Source organism: Heterocephalus glaber, unplaced genomic scaffold (genome assembly GCF_053883595.1).
Source record: "Heterocephalus glaber isolate CG9 unplaced genomic scaffold, H.glaber_assembly_v1.0 deba00001553, whole genome shotgun sequence".
Lineage (NCBI taxonomy): Eukaryota > Metazoa > Chordata > Mammalia > Rodentia > Bathyergidae > Heterocephalus > Heterocephalus glaber.
Window position 1 is genome coordinate 4,848,170 of NW_028258344.1, and position 22,301 is coordinate 4,870,470.

Consider the following 22,301-nt stretch of genomic DNA (forward strand, 5'->3'; position numbering starts at 1 on the left):
TTTTTTTATGGTCAACTTTGAGGGGTTTTTTGTTTTGTTTTGTTTTTGAAGCAAAACATTTTTGGTACATTTTAGATACACATAATAACAACATTCATCACAGGAAATTTGTACCTGTGCATGGTATGTCTTGCTTTTTTTTCCATCCCCACCCTTCAACACCTCTTCCCCTCCTTATTTACAAAAGTTTTGTTTCCATTTTTTTCTTTCATTCTTTTATTTTCTTGTCCCTTCTTCACTCCCACACACCCCACCTCTCCCCTCTCCCTTGCTCCCCTTCTCCCATCCAAGTACTAACCAGGCCTGACCCTGCCTAGCTTCCAAGATCGGGTGTGTTCAGGGTGATAAGGCTGTCAGCACATTCCTCTTCTCATTGGAACATTTTCTTCCCCTTTTCCAGTATCTGTTACACATTTTGGTCCTCATTTCCACTTTCAGTTTCTCACACCAGAGAAACAATGCAGTATTTACACATGTGTGTCCCATTTATTTCACTTAAGAGTATAGGCTCAAGGTGCATCCATTTAGCTAGAAATGTCTCAACCTTATCCCTCTTTGTGGCAGAGTAGTATTCCATTGTATTTTTTTTAAAACACATCTTCATCCATTCATCTGTTGCTTGATGAGCATTTGGGCTGTTTCTGAGCTTCAGAATGAGCTGTTAGAAACTGTGCCACTATAAACGTGGGTGTGCACATATCACTGTGTTATGATGCTTTTAATTCAGGAAGATACCAAGAAGGGGAAAAGCTGAGTTGAATAACTTCTAGTTTTAGTTTTTTGAGAAATTTCCACATTGATTTCCATGGTGGTAATCCATGATTACCACTGTACCAATGGCAAATCTCAGTCACAACTCTGTAATTAACTCTTATAGCTATTAGGTAGCAGAGAAAAGATTCAAATCCAGATCTTTTACCTCTAAATAGAGAGCAGTATTTGTTCATTTGATCAGTATTTTCATTCAAATGAGTGGTTACCTCCATCAGCCAAATGAAATAAACCTGCCAAAATAATTTTTGTGGGCATTGTGAAAAATAGACAATATATTGAATTTTTTTCTTTTTTTGGAGACAGGGTCTATGTAGTTCAGGCTGGCCTTGAACTCATTATGTACCTCAGGGCTAGCCAGCGATTCTCCTCCCTCAGCCTCCCAGTGCTGGGATTATAGGTGTGAACCACCATGCCCAGCTCTTAAATTATTTTTCTTTTTCTTTTTTTTTGTATGGGGAATTGAACTCAGAGCCTTGTGCTTGCCAAGCAGGTGTCCAGCACCATTTATTGAAGAGGTTGTCTTTCCTCCAGTGAAGGTGTTTGGCTCCTTTGTCAAAGATAAGGTAGTTGAGTATGGCTGGAAGTGTTTCTGCATCTTCTAATCTGTTCCACTGATCCTTGGGTCCTTTTTTCTTTGTTTGTTTGCCATTACCATGCTGTTTTTAATCACAGTAGCTTTGTGGTATAGTTTCAAGTCCGGTCAAGCATGGTAGCTCAGGCAGAGGCAGGAGGATCACCTCGAGTTTGAGGCTAGCCTGGGCCTACATAGTTAGTTCAGGGCCAGCCTAAGCTGCAAAGCAAGACCCTCTCTCAAAAAAAACAAGAAAAAAAAGAAAAAAGAATTTCAAGTCAGGGATTGTGATGCCCCCTGCCTTGCCTTTGTTGCCCAGAATTGTTTTTGCTATTCTAGATCTCTTTATTCTGAAACATAAGATTTTGGAGAATCCAAATGAGTATGTTTACCCTTCCTTTCACCAGATGGTTCTTCCCCTAGCTGCCAACTGTCTTTGTGGTTTGTAAAGCCTTTTTTTTTAGACCTAGAGATAGCTCTCCAATGATTATTAGCAAAGATTATGGAAAAGTAGATAAACCAGCCCTTCCCACAAGCCTTAGATCACCTTCTTGAAGGTGTCAAAATACCCTAGAAATGATGTATTTTTTGCTATAAATTCTTTCCTGTTTTGTTTTGTTTTCCCTCTAAACACTTACTTTCTCAGAGTTATATGTTACTAAAACTTAAACTGTTATGTTCCCTCCAAGACATCTGAAGTCTTAATATAGGTGATTGAGGTATAAAGAATGATTAAACTTGACATTTTTGAGACAATTGTTAACTGTCAGATATTCTTCTCACTTTTTCAGACATTTCATATGGTCATTTTCCTTCTGTTCATCCATTTTGCCTAAAAATAAGCTTGGATATTCATGGGAATACAGAAACACCAAAAAAAAATTTTTTTTGAAGCAGAAATCACAGGGCTTTTCTCGAGAAGGAAAGCTTTTTTTAGCCCACTGTCATCTTTGCTAAACATCATGTCCCAGATCTAGTAAATAAAAATAAAACAAGTACTGGCAAGATGTGGAGAAAAAAGAAATCTTCGCACTATCTTGATGGATATGTAAATTGGTACAGCCATTATGGAAAACATTATGGTGGTTCCATGGAAAATTTAAATAGAACTACCCTATCCAGCAGTCCCACTGCCTGATATATATCCAGAGAGACGTCTGCTCCCCCGTATGTCTGCATACCTCACTGTTCACAACAGCCAAGATATGGAAACAACAACCATAGTGCCCACCAACTGATAAATGGATAAAGACAATGTGGGACAAGACCCACATGACCTCACTCACATGTGGAATACAGAAAAGTTAACCTCATAGAGGTTGAGAATAAAACATGGGTGGTTACTAGGGGAGAATAGGAAAGAGAGAGGAATAGGAAGAAGCTGGAGTTAGGTAGAAGTAAGAGATTGCACAGTACAGTGACTAGATAATGTACCATATATTTCAAAAAGCTAGAAAAAAGGATTTTGAATGTTTTCACCACAGAGGAATAAGTGTTTGAGGTGGTAGATATATTTAACCTGATTTAAACGTACATTTAAATATGCATGGAAACATTACATGGTATACCATAAATATATATAATTTTAATGTTTTGTGTATAAAATTTGTGTTGAAAATTTGAAAACTTGAGTACCTTTTGAAATTCAGTGTAATAGTAAAAATTTTATATGACAAAAAAATAAGCAAACATATCTTAAACTATTGAAAACTCAGGGCTGGAAATGGCCGGCTTAGCTGCTAACATAGCAAAGATATAGCAAAGATAGTAACTGAAAATATAGCCAGCTAACCCTAAAATAGAAGGCATTAATTTTGCCTAGCCACCTAATTTGACAGGATAAATGAATCTTTGTCTTTGTATGGAGAAAATTTATTAAGCGACTGTGCTCACTAGGAAGAAGACTGATTTCAAGGCCCCTTGCTTATACTTGTGCTCTGTCCTAGTACTTGGAAATCTACAGACTTATTATGCATTGAGCTGTCATCTTAAATGTCTTGGGCTTTGTTGTAAGTGGTGGAACAGATGTTTCAGATAGCTGGAATGTTTTTGTAAAGTCAAGCCTTTGTTGTATGGTTAACCCTGTTCTCATTGTCAGAGTCATGCCACAGGACAGTAGAAATCTGGGCTGGTCTTATTAGGCCTGAACCATTCCTTGAGGATAGCTTACTTTAATTTTTACCACTCTCCTCCACATATTGGAAGACTTAGCTGTCTAGTCTCGGCTTCTCCACATATAATTTGATCACCACTCTCGGGAACTTCAGATGATCCAAACTGTAACTCTTGAAAGTTGTTATTCAGTTTTCTACACTGAACTAGAGCAGCTAGTATACATGGATCATAGACTTAACCTTACACATATATATTACCTATAGTATATATTCATGTATAAGTATCTGATTATATACTCATAGATTACCAACTACACCAAGATTTTCCTACATGTAGATGCCATAAGCATTAGAGTTGCATCTACAAGTTTTATTACCTCCTCAAAATCTGATTTTCTTCCCTTTTTAATTTACCTCGGTTCACAGAATGCCCTTCATCTCAGTCACTGAAACCAAAACTGCAGTCGTAAACACCTTACTGTTTTTAACCTATCATTTACCAAGTACTGTTAATTTTGTCAAAGTAGATATTAAATTTGATATTCGCACTCTGTTCTTGTCACCATCTTAGTTCACTGAGCTTTTGTTTCTTAGCTGGATTGTTTTTCTGAGCTCCTCACTGGTGTCTGTGTTGCCAGTCTTACCCTCCTCTATAATGTATCCTTCAAACTATCCTCTGATTTTGTCCTTCACTTGATATTTACTTTTCAGAGTTCCTTCATGTCGATAGGACCACCTCTCATGTCAGCTCACACACTTGCCTGTCCCCAGTTGCCAAGAGAATTGAGCCTAACCATCTCAGTTCTTCCTCTCCTCGGTTTTCCTAATGAATGAGAAGGAGCGTGCTTATCCTACAGGCCTTTACTCGAGGGGCTTTCTCACTCAGAATTTGTCGTGCGTCTTTACCATATAAGCAACTGGAGTCTTTGAAGCTATGTTCCAGTTTTAGATTTACTTCTATCCCATACTACTCATATTCTTCACGTTTAAAATACTCGTATTTACCTGAGTATCCCCAATTCATGGGACAAATTGAGCATTCAGTAAATGTTTATTCATTGGGAAAACTAGATTACTAAGGAATTAAACATATTTTTCTCTTGTCTCTGACAGAAAGTAGGAACAGGAAATTCTTTTTTTTTTTTTTTCTTAAAATATGCTTTTTTTTTTGGTATTAAAATCTTTTATTGGTACATTGTAGGTATACAACACAATTACATTTCTCATTGGGAATTGTACCTTTACATAATGCATCTTGGTTCTTATTTTTTCCCCATTCCTAGCCCTCCCTTCATGCCCTCCACCCTTCCCTATTTACAAAGACTTTATTTCCATTTTTTTCCATTTCTCATCATGTTTTCCTTTCCCTTCTTTCCTTTCCCCAGTGCCTCCCACTACCCCTACCCCTTTGGACCTTTTCTTCCTATTTTACATTATCGATTATTCATTCTAATCATTGGTACATTTTAGGTATACAATATAATGACATTCATCATGGGAAATTTGCACCTTTACATAGTCTCTCTTGGTTCTTGTTTTTCACCTTTGCCCAGCCCTCCCTTCAACCCCTCCAGCCCTCCCTATTTACAAAGATTTTGTTCCTATTTTTCCATTTTCTCATATTAATTCCATTCCCTTCTATCCTTTCCCCTAGCCCTCCCACTTCCTTCCCCTTTGCCCCTTTTCTTCCTATTTCACATGACCTATTATACATTTAGTCCTTATTTACACTTTCAGTTTCTCACACCAGAGAAACTATTCGGTATTTACACATCTGTGTCCTGTTTATTTCACTTAAGAGTATTGCCTCAATGTGCATCCACTTAGCTATAAATGTCTCTAATTTCTCATTTTTTATGGCTGAGTAGTACTCCATTTTATAAAAAAAAACACATTTTCTTTATCCAGTCTCCAGTTGATGGGCATTTGGGCTGTTTCCAAGTTTTAGCTATTACAAACTGCGCTGCTATGAACATGGGTGCACATATATCACTGTGGTATGATTCTTTTTAATTCTTTGGGGAAGATCCCCAGCAGTGGAATAGCGGGGTCAAATGGGATTTCCAGTCCTAGTTCTTTGAGGTATCTCCGTACTGATTTCCACAGTGCTTGCACCAGTCTACACTCCCACCAGCAGTGGAGCAGGGTTCCTCTTTCCCCACAGCCCCGCCAGCATTGGTTATTGGTTGATTTCATGACAGCAGCCATTCTTTCTGGAGTGAGGTGGAATCGCAGTGTTGTTTTCATTTGCATCTCTCGAATGACCAGTGACGTTGAACATTTTTTCATGTATTTATTTGCTATTTCTACTTCTTTGTCTGAGAAATGTCTGTTCATTTCAGATGCCCATTTTTGGATTGGGTCTTTAAATTTGGGAGGTCTGATCTTTTTAAGTTCTTTATAGATTCAAGATAGCAGACCTTTGTCTGAGGAAGAGCAGGTGAAGATTTTTTCCCACATTGTGGATTGTCTCTTCACACTGCTGGTGGTTTCTCTTGTTGTGCAGAAGCTTTTTAATAAGAAGAGATCCCATTTGTTGATTGTTTGTGCTAGTTCACGGGCAACTGAGGTTTGGTTCATAAAATCTTTTCCTACACCGATGTCTTCAAGGGTTCTACCTAACCTCTGCTCCAACTGGTTCAGAGTTTCTATTTTAATATTTAGATCTTTAATCCATTTTGATTTTAGTTTAGTGCATGGTGAGAGATACAGGTCTAGTTTTAATCTTTGGCAAGTTGAAGCCCAATTTTTCCAGCACCATTTATTAAAGAGGCTATCTTTCCTCCAGTGAGGGTGTTTGGCTCCTTTGTCGAAGATGAGATGGCTGAGTGTGTCTGGTGTTGTTTCTCCATCTTCTAATCTGTTCCACTGGTCCTCAAGTCTGTTTCTTTGCCAGTACCATGCTGTTTTTATCACAGTAGCTTTGTAGTAGAGTTGCAGGTTGGGGATTGTGATACCCCCTGCCATGTCTCTGTTACCTAGAATTGCTTTTCCTATTCTGGGTCTCTTCTTATTCCAAATGAATTTTTGGATTGTTTTCTCAAGGTCCATGAAGTATGCTGGTGGTATCTCAATTGGAATTGCATTAAATCTATATAGCAGTTTTGGAAGTATGGCCATTTTCATTATATTCATCCTTCCTACCCAGGAGCAGGGGATGTCTGTCCATTTTCTGATATCATCTTCAATCTCTCTTTTCAGAGTGCCATAGTTTTCAGAGAAGAGGTCTTTGATTTCTTTCGTTAGGATGATTCCTAGGTATTTCAGTTTTTTGGATGCTATTGTGAAAGGAATTATTTGCGCTATTTCTTTCTCAGTGAGTCTGTCATTCATGTAGAGGAAAGCTATTGATTTTTGTGTGTTGACCTTGTAACCAGCTACTTGACTAAATTTGGTTATTAAGTCTAGAAGACTTTTGGTGGAGTTCTTGGGGTCTTCTATATAGAGTATCATGTCATCTGCAAATAATGACAATTTGACTTCTTCATTACCTATCTTTATTCCTTTTATTTCTTTCTCTTGTCTAATTGCCATGGCTAATGTTTCCAGAACTATATTGAACAAGAGTGGTGATAGTGGCCATCCTTGTCTTGTTCCTGATTTTAGTGTGAAGGATTTCAGTTTTTGACCATTTAGTATGATATTGGCTGTTGGTTTTTCATAGCTGGCTTCTATCAGTTTGAGGTAGAGACCATCCATTCCAATTTTTTGTAGGGTTTTTATCATGAATGAGTGTTGGATTTTGTCCAATGCTTTTGCTGCATCTATGGAGATAATCATATGGTTTTTGTCCCTGGCTCTATTGATATAGTGTATTACATCAATTGATTTGTGTATATTGAACCATCCCTGCATCCCTGGGATGAATCCCACTTGATCAGGGTGTATGATCTTCTTGATGATCTTCTGCATTCTGTTTGCCATTATCTTATTAAGGATTTTTGCATCTATGTTCATTAGTGCGATTGGCCTGTAGTTCTCTTTTTCAGTTGGGTCTTTCTCTGCTTTGGGGATCAAGGTGATGCTTGCTTCCAGGAATGAATTTGGGAGTACTGCTTCCCTTTCAGTTTCATTGAAGAGTTTAAACAGTAGTGGCAGCAGTTCCTCTCTAAATGTCTTGTAGAATTCAGCAGTGAAGCCATCAGGGCCCGGGCTTTTCTTAGTTGATAAGTTTTTAATTACGTTTTCAATTTCATTGGTTGATTTTGGGTTATTCAGAATTTTTAGGTCTTCTTCGTTCAACTTTAGTAATTCATATGTATCTAGGAATCTGTCCATTTCTTCTGTGTTGTCCATCTTATTGGCGTATAGGTTCTGGAAGTAGGTATTGATGATCATCTGGATTTCTGCTGGGTCTGTTGTAGTTTCACCCTTTTCATTCCTAATTGCATGGATTTGGGCCTTTTCTTTCCTTTTTCTGACAAGGTTGACTGAAGGTTTATCAATTTTGTTGATTCTTTCAAAGAAGCAACTCTTGGCTTCATTGATTTTTTGTATCGTTCTCTTAGTCTCCATTGCATTGATTTCTCCTCTGATCTTTATAATTTCTTCCCTTGTATGAGCTTTGGAGTTGTCTTGCTCTTCTTTTTCTAGAAACTTGAGGTTCAGCATCAGGTTGTTTAATTGAGCTCGTTCTGTTTTCCTAATATGCGTATTCACTGCTATGAATTTCCCTCATAAGACTGCTTTCATTGTGTCCCATAGATTCCGATATGTTGTATTGTCATAGTCATTTAATTGAAGGAACTGTCTGATTTCTTCTTTAATTTCCTCTGTGACCCATTGGCTATTCAGAAGTGTGTTGTTCAATTTCCACGTGTTTATGAAATGTTTTGAGTTTCTTTTGCTATGGATCTCCAATTTCATCGCACTGTGGTCTGATAATATACACGGGATAACTTCAATTCCTTTGCACTTACTTAAACATGTTCTGTGTGTGAGTATGTGGTCTATTTTGGAGAATGACCCATGTGCAGCTGAGAAGAATGTGTGTTCTGATTTTGTGGGGTGGAAGACTCTGTAAACATCTGTTCATTTGTTCAAGAGTTCGATTGAGTTCTAGTATTTCAGTACTTATTTTTAGTCTAGTTGATCTATCTATTTTTGACAGTGGGGTGTTGAGGTCCCCCACTACAGTTGTATTAGTGCATATATGGCTTTTCATGTCCGTTAGTATTTGTTTTATATAGTTGGGTGCACTAGTGTTTGGTGCATAGATATTTATGATTGTCATCTCTTCCTCTTGGATTGTTCCCTTTACAAGGATGTAGTGTCCTTCTTCATCTCTTTTAATTAGTGTTGGTTTGAAATCTACTTGATCTGCCAAGAGGATAGCTACTCCTGCTTTTTTTCAGGTTCCTGTCACATGCAGTATTGTTTTCCACCCTTTAACTTTCAGTCTATGAGTTTCCTTTTGAATGAAGTGTGTTTCTTGTATGCAGCATATTGTTGGATTTTTTTCTTCTTGACCCATTCTGCCAGTCTATTTCTTTTGATTGGTGAATTGAGACCATTAACGTTGATGGTTATAACTGAAACGTATTGACTTGTCATTGCCATGACTTTTTCTTTTTGTTGGGTTCTCCCCCTTTCCATTTAATTTCTTGTCCTGCCAGATGGGTTCATTCTGCTTTGCTTCCTGGGGTTGTGATCCTCATTTCTGTTCCTAGGCTATTGTATAAAATTTTTTGGAGTGCTGGTTTGGTATTCACGAAGTTCCTAAGGTGCTCTTTGTCATGAAAGTATCTTATTTCTCCATCCATTTTGAAAGATAGTTTTGCAGGGTACATCAATCTGGGTTGGGGGCTGTTTTCTTTTAGGGCTTGGAATATGTCACTCCAAGCTCTTCTTGCCTTGATGGTTTGTGTTGAGAAGTCTGCTGTGATTCTGATGGGCTTTCCTTTGTATGTGATTTGTTTTCTTTTCTCTGACTGCTTGGAGAACTTTATTCTTCTGTTGTGTTTCTGGAATCTTAACAGTTATATGCCTATGTGTAGATTTTTTTTTGATCAAGGCTATTTGGAGTCCTATATGCCTCACTTACCTGTATGTCAAGCTCTTTTCCCCTGCTTGGGAAGTTTTCTGCCATTATTTCTGTGAAGAGATTTTTTATGTCATCTCCACTCTCTCCTGTTTCTTCATTGAGCCCAATCAGCCTTATGTTATTCTTTTTTCCATCATCTAGCAGCTGCTGGATTGATTTCTCATGTTCCCTTAGAATTTTGAAGCAATTTTTCTTTTCCTGGTCACTAATTGCAATCTTATCTTCTATATCTGAAATTCTGTCCTCACACTGGCTCATTCTGCTGTGTAGACTTTCAATGGAGTTTTTGATGTCCTGGAAATCTATTTGCATCTGTTTTATGGATTCCATTTGTTTCTTATGTTGGGATTCCATCATGTTCCTCAGCTCCTCTCTAGATTTATTAATCATGTCTTGCACTAAGGGCACAATTTCTCCTGTTATATGAGAAATTATTTCTGATTTCATTTTTACCAGATCCCCTTTTGTTGCCAGTTGAGTGGGTCCAGGTGGTTGAGTATCAGAGTGTTCCATCTCATTTCCCTTTGGGGTTACTGTAGGTGATCTGGAAGTCTGGTTTTGAGACTTATTTATGTGTTTTCTCATTTCGACTGGGGCGGGGGGCTGTTAGCGCCTGCACAGATTACCTCCTCTGAGCTGGGTGAGGTGGGACAGGGGCCGGGAGCAGCAGTAGGGATGGTGACCCAAAAGCCCTTTCCTGTGGGCTGGGAGCAGCCGGAGGGATGGTGGCCGGGAAGCCCCTTCCTCTGGGCCAGGAGCAGCGGGACAGAAGGCGGCCCCAAAGCCCTTTCCTCTGGGCTGGGAGCAGCGGGAGGGATGGTGACCGGGAAGCCCCTTCCTCTGGACCAGGAGCAGTGGGACGACGGCTCAGAAGGCCCTACCTCTGTGCCGGGAACAGTGGGACTCAATACCTTGGTCTGGTGGTCTGGTGTCTTCTGCACCTTGGTAATGTGGAATCAGGTGGCTGCCTCAGGAAATTCTTAAATCTTATAATCCCCAAACTTTTCTAATCCAATACTTCCAGACTCTCCCCACTCCCCTCTTTATTCCTCTACTAATAACACTTTTTTGTGAAGTAGAGGTTGCTGTGGATGGAACCCAGGGCCTTGCACATGCTAGCCACTGAACTGTACACCCCTAACTTCTCTGCTAAAATTTATCAAAATTTGTTTAAACTACCTCCTACCCTTCTTAGAAGCAATCACTGGTAATACTAGTTTTGTAAAGAGTAAGAAGGAGACAAAGGACATAATTAATCACATTTCGTATACACCCAAAAATAATCCTAGAAATCCAAAGTCATTTCTAGGTAGAAGGTTTTCAAGAGTGTGTAAAATATGTTCTATGTTCAAAATAAACTGCAACATAAAATAAATGAAAACTCATTTGGGGCCAGAAATTTGGCTCAGTGGCAACACACCTGCCTGTTCGATCCCCGATATCCAAAAAAATCCCTCCTTTTTTCTGTGTTAAAGATAAATGTGCTGAGGGCCGGGGCTTTAGCTCAGTGGTTCTGCTACCAGCCTCAAAAACGCAAGGACCTGAGTTCGATCCCCAGTACAAAAAAAAAAAAAGATAAATGTGCTGAGAATGATACTCGATTCTAATCCTACTTCTGCTTATAGTTGTGTACATGGTTTCAGGCACATCACTTCTTTTTTCGCAGCTCAGTCATACCTATTAAATGAGAGTTATTATAAATCAGTAGGTTTGGCAGTGCCTCTTTCAGTAAAACACAAGGAAGTATGTAAGAAGGGAGTAAAAATGGAGCTCTGCTTTGGAGTTGGAGTTGCTGTGGAGAATGAGGAGGAAAAAGAAAAAACTTCTCTTCCCTGGACTACCTTACTCCCTCCTCATCCCCAAAAGGTAGCCCCAACAATACTGCCACTGTACTAGATGGTGTATGAGTTTTCTTCCCTTGAAGCTAAATGAAATGGGATCAGTACATTTTGAAGTCACAGAATATGAAGTTTTGTGGTTTTCTTTTTTAAGCTCACTAATACCAATTTCTGATCTAGTATTCTTTTTTCCACTTTTTTTTTTTTTTCCTAGTACTGGGAATCAAACTCAGGGCCTCACACCTGCCAGGCTGGCACTGCACTACTGAGCTACATCCCCAGCCCTCTAGTATTTTTTAGTATTTTTTTTTAAATTTTGTTTTAATTTTCTTCTTCATAATTTGAGTTTTTCATATAAGAAAAACCATGAGGGAAATAAAAGCCGTGCAGTATTCAAGCCTATGTGTTTGACTTACTTCACTTAAATTATGGTCTCCTGGTGCATCCATTTCCTACAAATGACTCAAGTTTATCTTTCTTTAAAAGATGGCAGAGAAAAAAATAAATAAATACATAAATAAATAAATAATAAAAATTTTAAAAAGGGCTGGGGATTTAGCTCAGTGGTTCCACTGCCCGCCTCGCAAGCTCAAGGACCTGAGTTCGATCCCTGGTACCGGAAAAAATTAAAAAAAATTTAAAAATAAAATAAAATAAAAAAAGATGGCAGAGTAGCTGGATGTGGTGGCTCACACCTATAATCCCAGCACTTGGGAGGCTGAAGCAGTGAATTCAAGGCCAGCATGAACCTCATAGTGAGACCCCGTCTCAAAATAACAAACAGGGTGTGGTGCTCCATTATGTGTAAATGTCACATTTTCTTTTGTTCATTTCACCTGTGACAGCCATGTAGGTTGCTTACAAGATTTAGCTATTAAGAATCGTACTGCTGTAAACATGGGTATGTATGTATCACTGTAATGTGATGTCTTTAACTCTTTGAAGAAGATAACTGGAAGGGGAGTATTGGGTCAAATAAAATTTCTAGTTTCGGTTTTTTGAAGAATCTCCATACTGATTTTCATAGTGATTGTACTAGTTTACAGTCCCACCAACAGTGCAGAAGGATTCTTTTTTCTCCTGCGCCAGCATTTGTTATTATTTGATTTCTTGATGTGGCCATTCTTTCTGGGGTAAGATGGAATCTCAGTGTTGTTTTAATTTGCATTTATTTTCACAAGACTTTCTCATCTTTGCATAATATTTAAGTCGTCTCTCCATATGTCTTATTGTTTAGGGCTCCTTTACACATATGTTGCTAATGCACTTTTAAAATGTTTTGTCTAGTCAAGACATGTGAATTGACTGAAGATCCTTGATCAGTGTTTCCTTCATTCTGCAGTGTCTGAAGGACTCATAGTCCTTCATAGACACTTGATAGTCCCCAAACTCTCAGGATGAGCGCTGACACACACTTGATGCTTGTCAAGTACAATGTTCAGTGCCTTACATTAATCTAAAATTCCTGCAAAGTAGTACCAGTGGCATCTTCATCTTACAGAGAGGTTAAGCTGTACATCCCAAGCAACGCTGTGGTGTGAACCTGGAGTACGTGGTGCTAGACCCCTACCCTTCACAGTTCTGCTGACTTTATAGGCATAACTTCATCCCACCACCACAAGTTTCCTTGAAAAGAAAATTAATTTCAGCATTTCTATACACAATTTGATTTTTTAAAGAAATAATTAAAAGATATGTAAAGTACTTAGTGTCATGACTAAGCAATAATAAGTACTTAGTACGTATTGGTTATTATTAGCTTAGGCACGTGGAAGATTTTGGCACTTGAGAAGAAAAGTAAACAGTATTCTAGTTACATCATCCCAGTTTGAAGAACAAGCTAAAAAGTCACTTATTTTATGACTTACCTTGCTCTCTACCATCTGTCCAAGTAACTTTTGAGTTACAGCGGTACCTTGGTTCACAAACTTAATTTGTTCCACGATTTTGGAAAAGATGGCCACGTTTGTGTTTGTGTGGGAAGAATAGCTGAGGTCGTGTTTGTCACCTGATGTAGAGTTTGCGAACAAAAACAAAATTTTTCCAAATGCTTTTGTTTGCAAACCAAAAAAAGCGTTCATGAACCAAGGTAACAGTTTATAACAGGTGCTGTAAATTTTCTCTTGCCACCAGGTGGCAGCATGTTACATGAGGAAATAAGCATTACTGGAAGACAATTTATTTTCAGTATGTTGCCTTAAATACTGTTAAACTAATAAAAACTGCTCCAGGTTCTCCCGTGCCCCTATTCTCTCTAGTGAGTTCTAAAGCCCCTGTTAGTACATTGTTTGTGGTGTACAATAAGACCTGCTTCGGTCCTACCCGGCATTCTCCCTCTATCTGCTCTTGCAGAAAGTTTTTTTCTGTCTTTAACTGAAATGTGAGCCCTTGTGCTTAGATTCTCCCACCTAATTCCTTTTAGTTCAGCAACAGTAGGAACTATGTTCTCTTCATATCTTCCATGGTACCTAGCAAAGCTCTGAGTAAAGTGACCTTGAGTAATGTCAGAGACCTGAGGCACATAGACATGTGTATGAGCTGAATATGTATTTGAATTACAGCACATTTATAGAGTTTGGTGGTTATATTTATTGTAATTTGTGGAAAATTTTCTTTAAGTTTAGGTGTTATCAGTATCATTCAGATAACTGCTGCCAAGGGTTGAAAGATTAGTGTCTGAGGTGAAAAGCAAGAAAATTAATGGCTGATGAAGAAAATGAAGGTGAAGGACTGAACAAGGCAATTAATCAAAGTGTAGTGAAGGGGAAGCTGGTGGTACAATGAGGAGAGAGACAGGCCTCTGCCACTAGAATAGAGTACTCACTGCATGGGAAGCAATAGGATCACTAATATCAGTTGGCTGCTAAGAAATCTGTTTATACTTCATAACCATGGATCTGCCTAATAATTGATTATTGCAGAGTGCTGCTACAATCATTTGACATTAGTTTCTCTGCAGATTTTTTTCCTATACTGAAATGTATTGGTTTTTGCCTATTGCTTGCCACCTAGTAAAGTCTCAAAAGAACTTGCTCCCGGAAAGATGTTACATAAGCAAAACAAAACCATCATCTCATGTAAATCCAGTGTACCCTTTGATATTTCCTTGCTGAGGGTAATTGACTTTAGTGAAAGTCTTTTAAGCACCTGCTTTATTTTAGCATTGTGCTAGAGATTCAAAAATATAATACACTTAATATCTAAACATAAAGTCTTTCTAAGGGAACAGCTTAGCCATTCAAATTAAACTAATTCTGTGAGGAACAGTAGAACATACTGACACATTTACTAAGCTATATTTAAAATTATTTTTGAAAATCTTATATGCCCATAAAGAATTCAGTAGTCTAAGGATGGAACCAGAAACATCTATACATTGAAAAATATCTATGAGGACTGATATTGAATGATCATTTTCTTAAAAACCCAGCCAATTTGTTAGTATTTAGATATCTATTTCTCTTTATCAAAATGTTTTGAAACTTAAGACGATTTTACCTGTGACACCAAAGACTGTTATCTTAGGTTTCTTTGATCTCTAATAAGCCTTCATAGTATTTGGTTAAGGTTCTTTGTATTTGGAGAATCAGCAATTTCAGTTCATAGCCACACAGTTTAAAAACAGCTATACTCATGTCTACATTTGTCATGTTGGGTTTCGCACCCTATGAGCTCATTAAAATTAGTCATTAATCACTTAATACATATTAAACGTTAACTTTTTTCATGAAGCATATAAAACAAACATTTATAATATTTTGGAAGGACAGAAAATATTTGTGTTTTAAATATGGAGAGTTGTATGGACAGAGTAAAGATAGGATTATCCAAAAACTACTGAAATGACAAATTATGAAAAAAATCATTGTTATATTTCAATTAAAGGAAATTAATTTACTTGTCTTTCACATATAAAATATACCTTAAATTCATGTGGTACAGCTATGCTTTGAAAACTACTTAATAAAGTATTAAGTACTAAAAGGTAATAAAATTAGTAGTGACTTGGGAAATTTCATATAACATCTTTTTCTTAAGCCAGTTTTTAAAATGATTTGTCAACATTGGCACAGAGGCTGTTTATTTACATAAATTGGCTAATGTAATAATTACTTTTGTAATATAAAACTGCTTGTTTATTTGATGTTATAACTCATTTATTAGACCTTGTGGGTCTGTCTAGAGTTCTAGTGAAATGTGCACATGTGAATGCCCCTGTAAGTAACTCTAGCCTTGGGAATTTATCTATTGTTGGCTTCAGTATTTAGTTAAGCTGGTTTCTAAGGCCATCACAGTAATTGCCATGTTATTGGAAATAAAGTTAAATTTTTCATTATTTATAGGGATAACTTCAGTTTTGAAGAATGTAAATCATTCATAGTTGGCTGGAAGCCAGTTTCTCCTTCACTGTAACTAGCACACACATGAAAAGCGTACTCATGTCCTAAGTGCCTTGTGAATCTGCAGTGATTAATTCTTCTCATTATTTTGCTGCAAATTCTCATGACCCTCTGTGATGATTCGATCAGCCACTTAGAGTTCATGCATATTCATATCTCGGCTGCTGCTGCAGTCCAGGTCTCCTTGGCTGACTGGTGTGTGCTTGGTGCAGTAATTGAGCTGCAGTAGATTGATTACTCTGGGGAGCTGCAAGGCCTTTAAAGGTGAAAACATATCAGTCCTGTTAATTAGGAAACAAAAGCTCTGATGGCAAGTTCAGCAGTCAGATGTTTTCAGTGTAGAAAAGATGAAAGGTAGGATTTGTTCTTCTCCACAAACCCTGTCTACTTTTTCAAATTTCTATCAGGACTATATCCTTGATACAGGAGAATAACTTTCTTTTATGAATTTTCAGAATGTTAATTGAAGAGATTAGTTCTGTTAACTGCTCTCAAATCTGATAATTTAAAACCTACCAGAGTTTATTTATACCTTCTGTAACATTAGTGATGTATAGTATTTTATATAAATACAGAATGAGTGTAAATTTTATCTTTTAAGGGCTTGTTTTGTGGGGTGATTTTTGTTTCGTTTGTTTTTAAAGCAATCACCTCATGCGTGCTGGACAACCACACCAGCACTAAGCGACACCCTCAGCCCTTTGTGGGCCTAATTTAGTGTATGGTATTTTAACCCTAAACTGCCTTCTGTCTAACATAAGCATTTTCATTCTTTCCTTCGTCAACTGTCTATCAAGTAATATATAGCAGAAAGGGTCCTGTGTGGGACAGTGTTCTCCAAGAGTAAACCAGTCTTCAGCGGAGGGTTATGCAGGCTCCCTATTTGACCGGTAGTGTTCTTGGAAATGCTATTTTCATGTTATGGTATCTCCTCCTATCATGATTTTATTTCTTTGAGATATAAATCATACACTACAAAACTCACCACAGTCTAATCCGAGACCATTTTTATCACCCTGAAAGAAAACCCCATATTCATTATCCGTTACTCCCCATTCCCCTCTCCTTAGCCCCTGGTAAGCAATAATCAATTTTCTATCTCTGTGGATTTGCCTATTCTGGATATTTTGTATAAATGGAGTTGTTCTATGTATAGCCTTTTGTGCCTGCTGCCTTTTACTCTGCATGTTTTCAGGATTATCCACACTGTAGCATGAAGCAGCACTTCCTTCTTAGGACTAAATGATATTCTAGTAGTACTCCACATTTTTGTTTTCCAGTAATGATCATTTGTGTTGTTCCTACATTTTGACTGCTGTGAATGATGCTGCTAATAATGCTCATAAAAATTCACATATCTCAACTGGGAACTGGATAAAAAAGACGGTTTTTTTAATAAAATGGAGTAGTACTCAACCATAAAGAACGAGAAACTAGAAACATAGCTAAATGGATGTGCATTGAGGCCATACTCTTAGGTAAAATAAAAAGGACACATGTGTAAATACCAAATAGTTTCTCTGGTGTGAGAAACTGAAAATGTAAATAAGGATCAGAATGTATAATAGATAATGTGAAATAGGGATAAAAGATCCAAAGGGGAAAAGGAAGTGGGAGGAGTAGGGGAAAGGAAAGAAGGGAAAGGAATACATTATGAGAAAAGGAAAAAACAGAAACAAAGTCTTTGTAAATAGGGAAGGGTTAAAGGGAGGGCAGAGGAATGGGGAAAAAAATAAGAATCAACATATATCATGTAAAGGTGCAAATTCCCAATGATGAATGTCATCATTGTATACCTAAAATATACCATAAACTTAATTTTAAAAACCACATCTGTTCTTGCCTAGTTCTTGATCTTAGGAGGAGAGTTTTAGTCTTCAGCATTGAATATAATGTTTGGTGGGTATTTCTTAGGTGCTGCTTATCAGGGTGAGGAAGTTGCCTTTTATTCCTAAGTTGTTGATTGTTTTTATCATGACAGGTTGTTGAAGTATCTATTGAGATGGTCATGTTTTATCCTTTATTCATTTATTCAGGTTTTTAATCCTTTATTTTGTTAATAGAGTATATTACATGAGTTAATTTTCATATACTGAATGTTATATTCTCTAGAGCTGGTTTTTGATTTTTGTTTTATGTTTTGGAGACGAGTATGATATTGTGGAGGCTGGCCTCGAACTCTTGGTCCTCTTGCTTCAGCCTCTGGAAGCTGGGATTAAAGGTGCACACTGCACTCAACATCTTAGAACTTTTATATAATGTTTTGTTGCTGTTTTAATATTGAATAATGTGAACCCAATTCCTCTACTTTATATTTCAGGCATTTATTAATACAGCAAAAGAAATTTATGAAAAAATTCAAGAAGGAGTCTTTGACATTAATAACGAGGTATATACATACAAATGTTGGTTAACGTTAATTTAGAATTGACTTTTATTTACTGTTTGGATTCATGATTTTATATTTTCTAAAGTCCTAAAATGTATTGATAATAATTAGTTAACGCATTAGTTAGCAATCATCTAACTGAAAACCTATTTTATATAGTACAACAGTTAGATGTTTATGTTCTAGTAGAGCATCGCTTTGTCAGTGAAAATGGATTAAAGTAAGTGGTCCTATCTATTTATTGCATGTAATGCAAAATAATTTAAATCCCCCAAAGAGCAAAGAAAATCCACTTTTATCCACTTGTCCATATGGTGTCATCTGCTTGGGGAATAATAGTGTAGTATGTGAATGCATGTACTATGTATGTCACTAATGCAAGATACTTTGTTTTCTGGTATTAAAGGAGGACAGTCTTAGTTTGGAAATTATTCCCAGTATAGCAAAGTTTGTTTTCAGGTGATTAAATTAATGTATACAGTTGGCGATTATCAATAGGTTTTTGCAATTTTGACAGTTTTTGTTCGGTGTGATTAGGATAATATGTATAACTTTGAAGTATACAATTCCTAATGTTCACTAGCTGTCATTTTGACCTAAATCCCCACTCTACATTTATTACTTCAAAATGTTTATCTGAGTAGAGCATGTTATTCATTACATAAATATTCTTGCCATCTATATTAAGACTTCTAGTTCCTAAGAAAAAAAAAGCTAGTTCCTCCCCGAGTTGCAGTTAGAAAAGTGCTATGAAGCTATCACATAATGTATCTCTTGGCTTCTACATACACACGGCTTTCTAGAATTTACCTCAATAGTCTCTGCTAAAACAAACAGTAGTTTGCCTAAGGTTTCCAAAAAATAGTTTTGTCACTCCTTTTTATTTGCAATAGTATACTTTCTCCATCCTATCTTCTAGACTTATATGGCAGTACTTCTGAGTTAACTTAAAGGTGACACCATTGAGAGACTAATGCCCTAATAATTGAACAGTAATTGAGCCTCTATTTAAAAGGGCACATTCATTGTTTCTGTCTGGTTTCATATAGTAGCTGACTGCTTTACTGTGCCTTATGCAGCTTTGATTGTAATGTGCTATCAGGAGCCAACAGGCTGTGCTATTTATTTGGCCTAATGCCAAATCTGACTCCTTGATTCCTCAAGAAGTTGCTAGCAGCGCAGAGGGGGCAAAACCAATGAGCCATAGGGCATGCTTTTTATTAAAGAGGAGTCAAAAGAGCGAAAAGAAACCACATCAGCTGCTGTCAATACTGAGCGAGTGCCAGAAACCCCAAGGCTACTACTGTTGCAGAACAACTGCCAAGCACTATAAATCTGAGATTTACTGTGACGTAAAGTTTCCTTAAGAGCTTAATTTCTGAAGCTACTGTATTACTTTTCTCAAAGTGTTGTATTTTTAGGTAAAATCCACTTGAAGGAGTGAGGGTAAAGACATAAGTGTGAGTTTGATGGATGAAAGAACCACTCGGTGTGTGGGTTCTTGGCAACCTGCCATGTCTTCTGGGATCATAGAAATTATTGATGACACAGAACATTCATATGCCCTTAGCCTGTACAGCTGATTCAACATGGAACAGAAATGCTGTCTAGAGAGAAGATTTTATATCATGTTAGAACAGCAGGAGCTTTGGATATTTTTATCCTTTAAAGATTCCTTGTAATAATTGCTTTAAATAATTTCTCCATTATGAGAACTCCCTGAAAAAGCAGCATTATCTGATTTTGTTTTCCTAGTAAGAATTATTTTCAGAAACATAAAAAAAGTGTTTTTAAAAGAAGAAACATCTAAGAGTTTTAATTGTTGCTAAAATTTACTTAAAATGTGTCATTAAGAATTAAATGAGTTTTTTTAAATTAATTAAATTCTGTTGTCTGGTTGGGTCCATTTATGGTTGTTACTCTCTTCTATTTCAGGCAAATGGCATTAAAATTGGCCCCCAGCATGCTGCTACTAATGCGACACATGCAGGCAATCAGGGAGGACAGCAGGCTGGGGGAGGCTGCTGTTGAGTCTGTTTTGACTGTACAACTGCCCAAGCAGGGCCGCTCACTTATTATTTCACCCTCTGCTCCTGCTCCACTGAGACATGAAGCTATTTGAAATGGCTTTGTGTCACAGAAGACTTTAATCCTTCAGTTTCTTGTATAACTTTGAATAAATGGTTAATGTTCACTTTAAAAGATAAATTTTGGAGATTGTATTCATATCTATTTGCATTTGATTTCTAGGTCAATTGATGTGATTATTTTTGTTAAATGTTGTCTTGTGCCCTTAACTACAAACTGAATTGTATTAAACACTACAAAGTCATCTTGAGTATTTTAAATCAGTTTGTGTAGTTAGGTTTCCCAAAACCTGTGGTTAACTAATGTTTAATATTACAGAACTGTCCTCAAAAAGTTTGTAAATTTTCAAGGCTATAAGGAAAAGCAGAAGGACTCTTTTAATTCTGTATTTATCATTTACTTTCTGTATATATAGTTTAATAACCTGCTTGGGTATAATTTGCCAAGCTTGAATTCTTTAATGCATTTGCATAAATTCTCTCCTGTTTAGAGCTTAAAGCTACAGAAGCATTGTTAGGAATTGCTTGGACATTGAATTTTAAACTTTTTGACATTGTTAAACAAGCATGTTCATCTTTTCTTGTCACTAGTCCAAGAAAAATATGCTTAATGTATACTACTAAAGGCTATTTATGTGTTAACCTGTTTTAATGCCAAAAGTTTGCTATTTGTCCACAGTTTCCTTAAGAACTCTTCAGAAAAGGATTTGTTTGCCTTAATGAATACTGTTGTGTAAAAACAGTATAATGAGTGGAAAGGGCAGAAGCAAGAAAACCCTACATCTCATTTAGATGGCACATTATGAAGACTTAATCTTTCCTTAAACACAATAATGTTTTTTTTCTTTTATTCACATGATTTCTAAGTGTATTTTTCATGCAGGACAGTTTCTCAACCTTGATGTACAGTGACTGTAAAATTTTTCTTTCAGTGGCAACGTATAATCTTTAAGATATGGTAAGCATCTTGTCTGTTTTGAAGGGGATATGACAGTAAATCTACTGGATGGAAAATCCTGTTAAAAAGTAGAAAAGCTTTAGTAATCTACACAGTGTGATGGTTTTATCCTTTTTTTCTTTTTCTCCCTTGGTCTATAATGAAATTGTTATAGCAGTGCAAAATAAAATCCTATGTATAAAAATGTTCCCTTTTTATGACATCTTTTTTTAAATGTATTTTTAGTCCATTTTGAGCTTTTCTGTGTATTAACCATGTTTTTTAAAAGGATCAAAATGTTTACCCTTTTTAAAAATTGACTAAAATATGATAAAACTCTTTCCCTATATTGAAATTCTTGTAGAAAATGTAAGCAAGTACTTTATGCAGCTGGTACAAGAACATCTATTCCTGTAAAAAGGCATAAAGAAGTTCTAAGTATGACACTCATTACCACTTGCATTCACTCACTGACTTCGACTTTCTGCGGATCTTCCCTGAGGATTCAGCAATACTCTTGTCAAAGCTTTGATGTCGCTCTTATGGAAATCATTAAATGCTGTCAGAGTTTTGTTTTATTGCCCCCTGGAGGACAGAGTGAAGGGTGAGAGGAAATCTAGTTTTCATGAATATTTTTGTCATAAACTTTGTCTTGAGAGTGGTCATAACAAATTCACTGACCTCACTAGTCATGCTCTTTACTGATGAATAAGAAAAGAATGTGTTCTGTACTAAGAAACGATTCTCTGAAAAATTTTGAACTGCTTTTTAACTTCTGCTTTTTTACATACTAGTTCTTTTCTGAATCAATTGTAGGAGAGAAATCAGTAATAAAAAACAAGTAACAACAAATCAACTCCTGTATCTTAAAACCTTAAGAAAAAATGGACCCCCTCAAACTCAGCTGCTGCCACAACTCCCACAGTGTGCTTCAGTCTGGGGCAGCGGGGCAACTGGTGGACTGTGCTGCAGTTGATCCCTCTACCCCTGAGAAGTGTGTGTTATGATCCTTTATGTTAAGTGACAAAGCAGTGTTATCTGTGAATCCACTCCTGATTCATTTTATATCCTTGTCACAATGTCACTTTGGTACTTGCAATTGAACCTTTCATACTGTAATCAAGTTTTTAATTGATCTGTAATCAATT

The 22,301-nt window shown here is 36.9% G+C and overlaps 1 protein-coding gene across 2 annotated transcripts in view; it reads left to right on the top strand.

Moving 5' to 3' along the window:
- Rab2a (RAB2A, member RAS oncogene family) overlaps positions 1-21,360 on the top strand; it is an 83,696-nt gene extending 62,336 nt beyond the window's left edge. For both annotated transcript variants that reach the window (XM_004842144.4, XM_087190354.1), the window contains 2 exons: positions 18,061-18,129; positions 20,065-21,360. In XM_004842144.4, the coding sequence (XP_004842201.1) occupies positions 18,061-18,129; positions 20,065-20,160 (165 nt within the window). In that variant the 3' untranslated portion in view covers positions 20,161-21,360. The remainder of the gene's footprint in view (positions 1-18,060; positions 18,130-20,064) is intronic.
- The last annotated feature ends 941 nt before the right edge of the window (positions 21,361-22,301 follow it).